At 33.2% G+C, this 12,620-nt stretch overlaps 1 protein-coding gene across 1 annotated transcript in view; it reads right to left on the minus strand.

The window, feature by feature from the left end:
- The window catches only part of Mtr4 (exosome RNA helicase Mtr4), a 432,027-nt gene that overhangs the window by 375,817 nt on the left and 43,590 nt on the right, over positions 1-12,620 (minus strand). Inside the window, exon 4 of the mRNA XM_090390948.1 lies at positions 4,180-4,355. Within this exon, the coding sequence (XP_090247074.1) occupies positions 4,180-4,355 (176 nt within the window). The remainder of the gene's footprint in view (positions 1-4,179; positions 4,356-12,620) is intronic.

Below are 12,620 nucleotides of genomic sequence, written 5' to 3' on the forward strand. Positions count from 1 at the left end.
AAGAGAGAAACAACTGACAAAAACTGTAAAGGAATAAAGTCTAAACAACAAAGCGTTAGCATGAAAAGGTAAATATTAAAGCATTAGCAATATTTAAAGCTGTTCTCTGTGCAACCTCATTGTTGGGTGTGCACCTGCAGTCTATTGAAAAAGCTCAGAATTGGAGGAAAGAGTGCTGTAAAAGGAATTAGAGATGATAAAGGGGATATGAAAACTGGAGAAAAAGATATTATTGATGTATGGAATAATTACTTCGAAAAGTTGCTAAATGAAACAAGCAGTGACAGCAAAGTGGTAAAAAACACAACAAGCATGCAATCAGGCCATACTTGAAGCAGAAAAGGCCATCAAAAGCCTAAAATGTGGAAAGACAGTACGAGGAAATATAGCCATATAAAAAAAACAGGAATAAAACTAAATGTGAGAATTACAGAGGTATTTCCTTACTTAGTGTAACTGGTAAGATTTATGCAAGTATACTTGAGAAACGGTTGAGAAGGATTGTGAAAGGGAAGCAAAGCTCGGTGAGGAACAACCTGGATTCAGGCCAAGTAGAGACTGTCAGGATCACATTTTCACTTTACGACAAATAGCTGAGAAATTGTGGGAATATAAGATCTGTATATAAGTTTTGTAGACCAGCAAAAGACAAGATATGACAAGGTGCTAAGACAAAAGCTATTCAAAACGCTAGTTATATGGTGTCAATGGAGCATTATATTATGCAATAATATGTCTTTATTTGAGTTGTAAGTCAGCAATTAGAATTGAAGAAAGTACAGGAAGATGGTTTAATGTGAAATCTGGTGTGAGACTGAATTGAATAACTAGTATAATAAATTTGGTATGAAAATCAACAATAAGAAGATAAAGACAATGAAAATAGGCAGATGCATTGAAAATATCAACTGCATTGTGAATGGAGAACCTGCAGAACAAGCAAAACATTTCAGCTACTTAGCCACAATTTTAGTGAATATAGTAAATTAAATGTGGAAATAGACAACAGAATCAACAAAGCCAGTACGTATTAAGTCAACTGAATAAATTTATATGGAATAAGAGAGAAATTAGTCAAAACACTAAATTAGCTGTATATAAGACAGTATTCAAACTAATTTATGGATCTTAGAGCTGGGTTAGAAATAAAACATGACTAAAGACCACAGATATGAGAGTCTTGAGAAAGATTAGGGGAGTGAACAGATGGCATCAATGGCAATATCATATTAAAAATGAGGATATTAGGAAAGAACTTGCCATTCTTAGCATCTAGATATGTGTCAGCAGAGCTAATCTCAGGTGGTTACTTAAACAGAATGAGAGAGGAAAGATAAGTGTTCTCTGCCAGGATGGCAGGGAAAAGACCCAGAGGAAGACCAACATGTAGATGGATTGATACAGTAAGTAAGAAGTGCCTTAGAAGACAGAAATATAAGATCTGATAATGTTGGAGTCTTGAGAGATAACAGTTTGATTTGGAGGAAAATTGTTGATAGGAAGTTAGTAATAATGTAAGTTCTTCATCTAGTACTACCATAATACTCCTTGAGGGTATATATCAGGAATTTGATGATGAAGTCTTCTTTTGTCTCCAACAATGAGCCATGCATTTCTGGCCATCTATTAAAATCCTCTAAGCTTGATGCACATGCAGTGTAAAACAAGTTTAGAAGATTTTAATGATTAAAGTAACTATGTAGGTACCTTGTAATGAGAATGACTTAAATAAGAAATTTGAATAGATCAGAAGTTTACAAACATTAAAGATTTATTTTTTCCTTTCAACTGGAACTATATTTCCTTGTTTGATTTTTTTTTTTTCTGTGTGAGAGAAGTACTTGGTTTTCACAGAATTTCTAGTAGTAGATAACTATAGCTCTGTACAATATTAGTCATAAATAAGTTATGTTTAAAAAAATCATAAAACACACACACAGAGAAAGAGAGAGAACACTTATATATTCTCTATAAATAATTTTTCTTTTATTTCCATTTTGTATTTTAATAAATTTAAATTATCAATATTCTTTTTCCTTGTTAATAGTAACAATAAATAAATAATATTTTGCATCATTTACTTTTAACTATTATCATTCTTATATTAATCCTGAATACTCAATGACATAACACACACACATTTTTTTCAGACAAGCATTATTTTCTGAGAGTGAAATTTTTGGCTCCTGGAAATATATTTTCAGAGAAATAAGTAAATTATTCCAATCTGGGCAACTATCTGGATAAATAAAAAATTCACAATAACAAAAAAAAAAAAAAAAAAAAATTTCTATCTGAGATTAATTCGTGCAATTAGAAGAGAAAAAAAAAGAAGTTCCTTTGGAAATGTTCCAGGAAGAACAATTTATAAACCTTTATAAGATCCCACTTATGCTGAATTGTAGCCTCTCAGCTCTATACTTTAATATTTGACAGTTATATTTATTAAAAGCAGAGAAATTTTATTTTCTCTTTTAATCAGAGAGGATCCAAAAAGTCTTCATTTTGACGATATAAAATTAACATCCATGCTTATTTCATAGCTGAATATATACATAGAAATTTAGGAGATTTAGGTTATATATATATTTGGCTAGAACAGAGAATATACAAGATTTCCACCTAATCTCTGGTCAGTGAAACCTTAATCAAAAGCACTAATAAAAAGCAAATATGAATGCTGGGCAGTGCTCATGTCTTAAGTAGTGTAGACTAAGGCAACTTCAATGACTGTATTCTGATAAGCTATCTGGTCAATTTTTGAAACATTCAAAGTTTCCACACACACACACACACACACACACACACACACACACACACACACACACACACACACACACACACACACACACACACACACACACACAGAAAGAGAGGAAATAAGGATGATTGTTCTTTTCATTTTCACATATTCTTGTGGCTCAAGGAAGTATTACATACCTTTTTTTTAATATATATATATATCTATATCTTTCTTTATTCTGCAATTTGGCTGAAGCATACTTTTATAAACTTTAAATTTTATAAACAAATTTTGAACAAAAAATATACACCTATCAAAAATTGATAAAAAAAATATGAGTATTTTTTCCCCTACTTGTATATATATAAAAAAAATCATGGTTCAGTGCATCTATACCAGAAACTCACTGGTTCCCCAAGGTGATTTTTATTCCTCCAGTTTATATTGTTATACTTGAAATCACTGATAATGTTTTTTGCTCAACTAATTTGTTTAATCATTTCACTTTCCTTCTCTAGACATATAACAGCACCCTGCTAAATATTACATTCTGCTTACTTCAACTTCACACAATATACATTCTCAAACCCAGTTCTATATCAAATGCCACTAGTTTCTGCATATACCACTTCTAATATAATAATATACAGGGTTTCATACCTTTCCAGGATATGCAGTATCCGTCATTAAATACTGCCTCAGACTATCAACCAGTATTCATTGCTATGAAAACCATACAAGACTGGCTAACTTAGCTGAAACACTCCTTTAAGGTTTCTCATATTATGACATTTGAATTCAATATTTTTTCAATCATTAAAAATTATATAATTCAAGCTCAATGCTATAAAAGTTTCTTACATCTCACATCCCTCTTTCAATGGTACCAGAGTCTCACCTTTTGTTTTTAGAAAAACTATACAAAAAATAAGATAAAACTAAGAATATAAAATTCACCTAGATCTTGGTCTTCTTCTGGGTTCATGTTATATTGACATCAAAATACTTGTTTTGCTAACCTTTCCTCTCTCATTCACAGCATAGGTTAGCTGTGCTCACATATTCTTGAATGCTGAATTGCAAGTTTTGAAATTGACCACAGAGTTTACAAAAATACAACCTTCAACACTGAGTTGCCTTGGTATGGTACTACTTGAGACACACTCAACCCGGGAGTTTGTTTGGCTTCATTGGAGCATTTAAGGTTTCGTTGGCCTGACAGCTGTTCTAACTAATTACTGGTTCTCTTCAGAGATCAGGCAGAAATCTTAAGAGGACTTTTAAAAACCCTATTTTCAATAAAATAGTAATCCTATGTTGGAAACTTGTAACCATTAACCAATAAAAAATAAACCATTTTTCATGGTTTATTTTTTATTATTATTATAATCAAACCATTAAATTTAAGCAAAAGTGGAGGGGGTGGGGGTACTTACTCTGCAACTACAGTTTTACCAGCAGATGTATGGGCTGAAACTAAAACAGACTGATTATTTTCCAAACAAAGAATTGCTTCTTTCTGGAAAGGATCTAATATAAAAGGATACTCTTTTGCTGGACTTGAAGCAATTTGTCGCAAAGGAATATACTCAGCATCATAAGGCACTGCAACCTGAAAAAATTTAATTATAGCAATAAGCATACAAAGTAATAACTAACCATTTCATTATCACAATATTATAAGCACTACATTTCTACTAAACTTATACTCGATCATCTTGTTTCCTTCTTTATAAATTTATTTTTTAATTTGCTGAAATTGTCCCATAACAATTAAACCATAGTACCAGCTTTATCAGTTCACTACTGGAAATATATTCTAGTTCCATGCTGTTTTCAGAATTTTCAGCAAAATGCATGAATGCCTATTAGATTTGTTTTATCTGCCTATATGAATGCTATTTCTTTACTCTGGATGGAGAAATTTTATTGAAATTCAGTATTTGGAATCTTTACAGAAATGCCAAGCTATAATTTCAGACTATTAAAAGCTAACAAAATGTTTTCAAATTGTATAAAGCAATAACTGCTCTGGCAGACTGGACTTGAGAAAAAAAAAAGTGACAGATATTCATATCAACTAAATTCAATGTTGGCTTCAAAACCATTTTTATCAGTAAAACCTAACAAAATTTACTTGAAGTAATAATTTCCCCCCCCCCTTAGTATATACATATACACACACACACACACACACACACATATATATCAGGGGGGAATATTCCAGGTGTGCTAGGTGTGCAGTGCTCATCCACGAAATATCAGTGTCACCGATATTATATTTTTGCATTTATTCCCGTTAAAGACCCCCCCCCCCCAATTGTTCTCAGACTTCATGCAATTCCTAAAATTGAACATAATATACTAATGCTTCATTGTCCTCTTCACGAGAATAATAAAGCATTAGTGCTTCATGAAGAGGGCACTTTTCGACACGTAAGCATTGTATGACATTCGTGTTAATAACCCAGGTGTGCATTTTGAAACCTTTGAAAAGATATAAAGAGGGGACAGCGGGTCAAATTCTTAGCATTTTAGTATTTTTAAACTGCTGAGAAGGAGAGGCTGGGTGAGCTAACATTTTAAGCTAACCCAGCACCTGTGATTGGTTATTGTGTCAACCAATCAAAATGAATGTTGTCACTTGTCATGAGTTGAACGCTTTCTGCATCCGATGGCTGTATTACAAACAGCTGTTACACACGTTTTCTGGAACAGAAAATTTGAAAGTGGATGTTAGGAGAAAAATGCTAATTGTTTTTTCTTTTGCTTATGCAGTACAGCATCTGTTGCAGTTGCAAAGTTCTTTAACAGTATAGAGATATTTTTATTCTAGTCTTCGGAAACAACAGACAGTAAAAAAATATCTATTCCTGAATAAAAATGAATATTCTGTGAATTATAAGACATTGATCTACAACAAAATACCAGCATATGTGAGATTGATAAGACAGAAGAACCGCTGATACTAAAAAATAAAAAAAATTAATGAATGTAGGATTCTCGAAAGTGGTGATAATTCCGATAATGATCGGATGTTATATATACTGAGTCCCAGTAAACAAAATAAAATTCTTGGAAAACTGAGCGAAATACACATAACATATGCAACAAATTTTACGAGATGATTTGCTGCTCCATCAAACCATATTTCTTCCTGCAATACTCTCTCTCTCTCTCTCTTCATAAGTTTTTTTTTTTTAATTATGCCATTGTAAATTCACTTATTCATGTTTAGACTTTATAGGATCATGCTATTCGCTCTACCCAGCAACTCATAGGACACACATATCACAAATGATAATTATTAATAATTCGTTTATCATTAATGAAAGTGTTTCTACTCACACTTATTCTTTCCTATTCTTACATGTCTTATAAATGATGGTTCACATATTTTCATCTTTGAGTATTTCAAATATACCAACCAAATATAGCATTCACCTTCATTGTTATTTTCTAATAAATCCTAAAACAAACAGATTGTTCCCCCACTCTATGCAGAAGTATTCAAAGTTATTCTACAATTAATTGCATTGGACCAAAGATGAGTGATGTGCAATGCACTCTCAAAACTTTCATACACTGATAAAAATGCAATCACATGGTCATGGGCATCTGCAGAGGGAAAGGCAAACGGGACACTTCCCCCCGGGATCGAGTAAAAAAATTCCACAAATTATAATCACAAAAGTGATTGAGATATGTAATCTTACACTCTCGGCCCTGAGATTTTATCTGTCTTAAAATTTTATTATGGGTTAGCCTGTTTTGGCCCACGGTGGAGTAGCCATAGAACATGCATTTTATTGCAGCAATAAAACATGTGTTCATGTTTTTGGTTCATCTTTTTCTGATTTGTGAAAAAAATGTTCATTACTGTTGTGAACAGAGACCAGTTCGTTTGCTCTCTGTGTCTAGTGAATCACTGAGTGACGTGTGAATTGTAAATTTATAGTGAAACAAGTTTAAACAGAAAAATACATTTCTAAAAGGTAAGTGTATGCAATTTAATATTATTTTACTTGTTAGTTTTATGATTTTTTTGCTTTTAAACTGAAATAATTTACTTTAGGATTTTGGGATTAATTAATTAGTTGATTGATTTTTAATAAAATATGCTGGTCAATTTTTTTATGTATGAAATTGTGCTAAAAACTGTTAATTCTGAATACTTTTTTTTTCCAAGAATTAAAGACCATTAAAATCAATGTAAAATGAAAATAATGTATCTATAGTTTACATCAACAAATAATTACATCAAAAAAATGCTAAAAGATGTTTATTGATGTAATTATTTAATTAAATCAATAATTATAAAAATGTATTGATGTAATTATTTGTCTTCAACTTCCCCCCACCCTGGAAAATTTTCTGCGGACGCACACCCATGCATACGGTCAAATTGACGTGAAATTTGTAGCGCAAGTTGCATAACCCACGCGACATCACACCCAACTGAAATGGGCACGCGACATATATATATATATATATATCATCATCAAATCCCTGCCATGTACCCTCAAGGGGTATATAGGATATGATAGTACTACATGAAAAAAAAATTACATCATTACTAACTTCCTATCTGCAATTTTCCTCCAAATCAGTCTGTTACTTGTCAAGACTCCAACATTATCAGATCTTATATTTCTATTGTCTAAGGTACTTTGTACGGTATCAATCCAGGTCGTTTTGCTGCCAACCTGGCAGAGAACACTTGTTTCGCTAATCTTTCTTCGCCCATTCTGTTTAAGTGACCATACCACCTGAGATTAGTTCTGCTAACACATTCCTGGATGCTGACAATATATATATATATATATATATATATGAAGGGTACAGGGGAAAAACAACTTCAGTCCAATTTGGCCTTCAGGCCATTATTTGCCATTTGTTTTTTTAATTTTTAAGTACTATTTAAATTAATTATGCTTAATATACACGAATGTACAATGTCTATTATTTTTTTATTTTGTTATGCTATGTTTACTTGCATTTTGACAACAAGGAAAATTTAATTACGTTTTTTTCGGAATTCAATATCGTGGACTGAAGTTGTTTTTCCCCTGCACCCTTCACATATATATATATGTGTGTGTGTGTGTGTGTGTGTGTGTAATAAATTTTTTTAACTTGGGGATATTGTATATTAGGATAGCCAAGTTTATAAAATAACTTGGTTATCCTAATATATATGAAATGTTACAAAGGTATTCACTATAGTGAGAGTTGACTATATACCTCTTAATAGTCTTTAAGAGGTATATAATAAAATATACCTCGAAATTCAGTATTTGGTTATATAATTGAATAATAGCAATTATTCAATTTGGTAAGCAAAACGTTGGAAACCTGAAGAGAATTTATTTGGCACATCAAAACCTTATTTGCTTACAGTAAAGAAACGAGCTCAACAATCTATTCTGACAAAGCTCCACTGGAAATGCATCAAAGTACCAGATTTGACATTAAACCTTAGTATAGCAAAATCTATACAGTTTGCATTTATCAATTCATGGTATCTTAAAATGTATGTCTGTAACTTAAATAAACAAAGAATTGTTTATTTAAGACTTCTGTGGCTAATTGGTTCAAAAGATATATTTCGGTGATTATATTTCAGTGATTACACCACATTTTTTTTATTATTCAGTTATACAAAATACTGAAATAATAGTTCCCGACAAGTTTTGTAAATCGTAGGATTTACATCTTCAGGGGGTAAATAGTATAACTTAAAGTTTAAACAAGAGAATTAATAAATACAAATCATAACCGTCTGGCTATTCATAAACTCAAATAACAGAATGCAGATATAAAACGTTATTGACGTTGAACAATACTGGATGATGTCACGTGTTCTTGTTCTCGTTCATACAGTCCGAGCTCAGATTGAGGTAGATTTTTTATTAGAGCTGAACACACTTGATGGAGAATTAAACCTTGATTTTTATTGCATTGGGTTGGGTTTTTTTAGCATATTAGCAGCTTCTTTAAATTTTCTTATATAACTGTTGTTTTCTATGTATGACATCGGCGTTTTTTTGCCAGAGTACACCGTGTCCAGTGGAAGTGGTATGGAAAGCAAGTTGTACGTCTTTTTAGTGTTCAGCCATGCATATTTCTCCAGATCTTCCTGTCTGTCCTACGTAGCAAACCCGCAAGAGCAATGGATTTTGTAGACTCCTGGTTTTTTAAGAGGATGATGAGGTGGTTTTGGAGAATGTAGGAATCTTGAGATTTTTTCCATAGGAAGGAAGGAAGGCTACTTTTATGTTGTGTTTGTTTGTTAATTTGGCTAGCTTATCTGTAACATTTTTGATATAAGGAAGCGAGATTGCATTTTTGTAGTCCTGTTTTATTGTTGTTAGTTGGAGGCATTTTAAGGTTTCTCTTGATGGCTTTTGTTTCATATCCATTCTGTTGGAGGATTTGTGTTAAGTATTTTAGTTCTTCATTACATCTTTCTTGTGTGCTGGAGATATTGTATGCCCTGAAGATGTAAATCCTATGATTTACGAAACTTGTCGGGAACTATTATTTCAGTATTTTGTATAACTGAATAATAAAAAAAAAATGTGGTGTAATCACCAAAATATATCTTTAAAACAAAGAATTGTTATATTCCCATGATTTTCAATTAGCTTGTGCTAATTAGCTTGCACCTCACTATGATTGCAATCAACATTTTTTTTAAAAAACTTTCACTGGGTGTGCTTAAAACTTGACTGAGAAATTCCTATATAATTCAGTGTGATCCAATACCCCCCACCCTCTTTTTGTTGACTGGTATAACCAAGTCCTGTTCCAAACCACCTAGGATTCAACTATTATAACAAAGAAACCAAGGAGGTGCAAATATTCTTTTAAGGTCTTGGAGAAAGTAGTCAAGGGAAAAATACAGGAATGGATTGATGAAAATGAGATACTGTACATGGGACAGCATGGCTTTGTGAAGGGTAGATCATGCTTCAGTAACTTGCTCAAGTTTTATAACAAGGTGACAGCTGAACTGGATAAGGGAAATGGGTTTACAGTGAACTGCTGGACCTGGCAAAGGCGTTTGACAGGATACCACATGGAATACTAATCCGTAAACTACAACATATGGGAATGGATATAGGGTTGGTGAGATGGATAGGTGGTTGGTTGATGGAGAGATATCAAAGAGTAGTTTATTCAGGAGTAGAGTCCAAAAGACGGCCTGTGACTAGTGGTGTGCCGCAGGGTTCTGTTCTTGGACCACTGCTGTTTAATCTGTTCATTAACGATATAGGGAAGGATCTAAGTGGAACAATTCATTTGTTTGCTGATGATGCAAAGTTGGGTAGGGCAATAGTGAATGCAGAAGATGTCAAAGTCTTGCAGGATGACTTAGATAGATTGGAGTTCTGGGCTAAGGAGAATGGATGTCAATTTAATGTGACAAAATGTAAGGTTATGCATTTTGGGGTGAAAAGATTAGCAGCAGTATACCACATTGGTGGAACTGATAAGACCTCATCTCGACTACTGTGCCCAGATTTGGTCACCTCGGTTTCTTCTTGATGGGGAGGAGGTGGAGAGGATCCAGTGGCGAGTGACTAAGATGATAACAGGTCTATGGAATGAACCATATGAGAACAGGTTGAAGATTTGTGGGTTGCAGAAACTAGTTGATAGGCGGAGGAGGGGAGATATGATTGAGACATTCAAATTGCTAAAGGGATTCTATAGCATAAATTCAGAGGATATTTTTGAGATCAGGACTGGTGGTGGGAGAACTAGGGGACACCTATGGAAGCTGGGCAAGAGTGTGGTTAGCAGGGGTGTTAGAGCTGGGTTCTTTACTTTTAGAGTGGTAAATGAGTGGAATAAGCTGCCAGAGTCTGTTGTGGGTGCTATGACGGTGAACAAGTTCAAGGCAAGGTATGATAGATACTGTGAGAATGTAATCGCATAGTTGTGTGGATATGATGTTTAGGGCCTTCCTCGATGAGTCTAAGGACTCCTGGAGTCACCCGAAATAATAATAATAATAATAAAAAATAAAAAAAAAATCTTGCACATTTTTTTTTAACGTGTAAGAATTAGAATACCCCCAAATTTGGGTATTCTAATGTTTTAAGTTTTTAATAAGAATTTAGTTCAGTTCTTCTTTTTAGCCATTTTCTGTCCACTGCTGGATGAAGGCCTCCTCCAGTACTTTCTACCTTTCTCTGTTCTTGGCAATGGTTGACCAATTTTCCCCAACAAAATTTGACAATTCATCACTCCACCTTCTTTTAGGACGTCCTCAGCCCTGTTTCCCTTCTTTTTGAATCCAGCTTGTTAGTATAGTGGTCCATTGCTCATCTTCTCTTCTGGACAGATGTCCAGCCCATTTCCATTTTAGTGAGTTTGGCTTCTTATCTTTTAATGTGATGCCTAGCATCAATCTCTTCATTTTTTGAGTTTTTGCTCGTTTATTTGCCAGTGCTTTTGTTAGAGACCAAGTTTCATAACCATGTGTGATGACTGGAAATATACACTGGTTAAATGTCTTTCTTTTTAAACAGAGTGGAACAACATTGTTTTGAAAAATGCTTTTCAATTTTCTGAATGCACTCCAGGCAAGTTGAACTCTATTTATTTCCTTTTGGAGTCCACAGTAGAGACCTAAGTATGCATATGAAGACTCTTTCCAAGAAATTGTTTTCTATTATTATGTTTTTTGGTGTTACAAAATGATTTTAGTTTTTTCTCTGTTTATTTTTAGACAGACTTTTCTGCTTTCATGATATAGGTCTTCTGGAGTGTTTGCAAAAATTATATCATCTGCATATCTTAGGTGTGTTAAGTTTCTGTTATTAATTTTTATACCCAAGTTTGTCCAGTTTATATTATTAACTATTTCTTGAAGGACTGCTGTAAAGATTTTGGGTGATAGAGAGAGAGTCTTTGTCAGACACCTTTTTCAATTGATATGTTATTGCTACTTGTGTGAAGTTGGATTGTTGTTGTTGCAGTGTAGTATATTTCCTGGAGGAGGTCCATATATTTCCCAGGAACTCCCTGATTCTGGAGTGCTTTGGTTATTGCATTAGTTTTGATGGAATCAAATGCTTTTTTCATAATCAATAAAGGCTAAACAGAGAAGCAATTGGTTTTCTTCTGCATTTTCTATTATTTGTTTTACTGCATGAATATGATCGATTGTGTTAAAGCCTTTATGGAATCCTGCTTGTTCTACTAGTTAAAAACTATGGTTGATTTGAGTCTAGAAGAGGGGTTAACCTGTTTGTTATTACTTTTGTGGGAATTTTGTACAGATTAGAGAATACTGATTGGTCTGTAGTTCTTTACTTCTTCATCCCCTTTTTTAAATAACAGCATCAGAGTAGCATTTTTCCAGTTTTCTGGTATCTTCCCTCTTCTAGGCACAGATTTAGTAAGTTTGTGACATGGTGAATTATGTTGTTTTCTCCCCATAATTCATTACCCTTTTTAATTTTGAAAAATATTCTGTTTTTTTTTTTTTTTAAACAACGTGGTACTTGAAAATGGAACCACAAGCAAAAGATAAGTTGTATAACCCACTTTCAATTTTAATAAATAAAAAGCATGAAGGATTCAAGTCAAACTTTTCCAATGTCTTTTGTTGATCTAGAAGCTTCAGCATTTCTCAGGACGAAAGTTCGAATAATTTTATGAAATACCTGAGAAATTACTAAAATAACGTCTAGTTCGAGTTCTAAGATTTGAAAAGGGACACAGGAAAAGTATAAAAGGAAAACCAGTTTCTAATGCCCAATCATCTAAAGCAGAGTTGAGAACATTTCCATTTTTCTGGCATTTACCATACAATCTTAGATTAGCTCCACTTGTATATCATTAAATTCATAAGGACTAAAGA

Source organism: Typopeltis vanoorti, chromosome 3 (assembly GCF_054136105.1).
Source record: "Typopeltis vanoorti isolate ZY-2024b chromosome 3, IOZ_Tvanoo_1.0, whole genome shotgun sequence".
NCBI classification, from domain to species: Eukaryota; Metazoa; Arthropoda; class Arachnida; order Uropygi; family Thelyphonidae; genus Typopeltis; species Typopeltis vanoorti.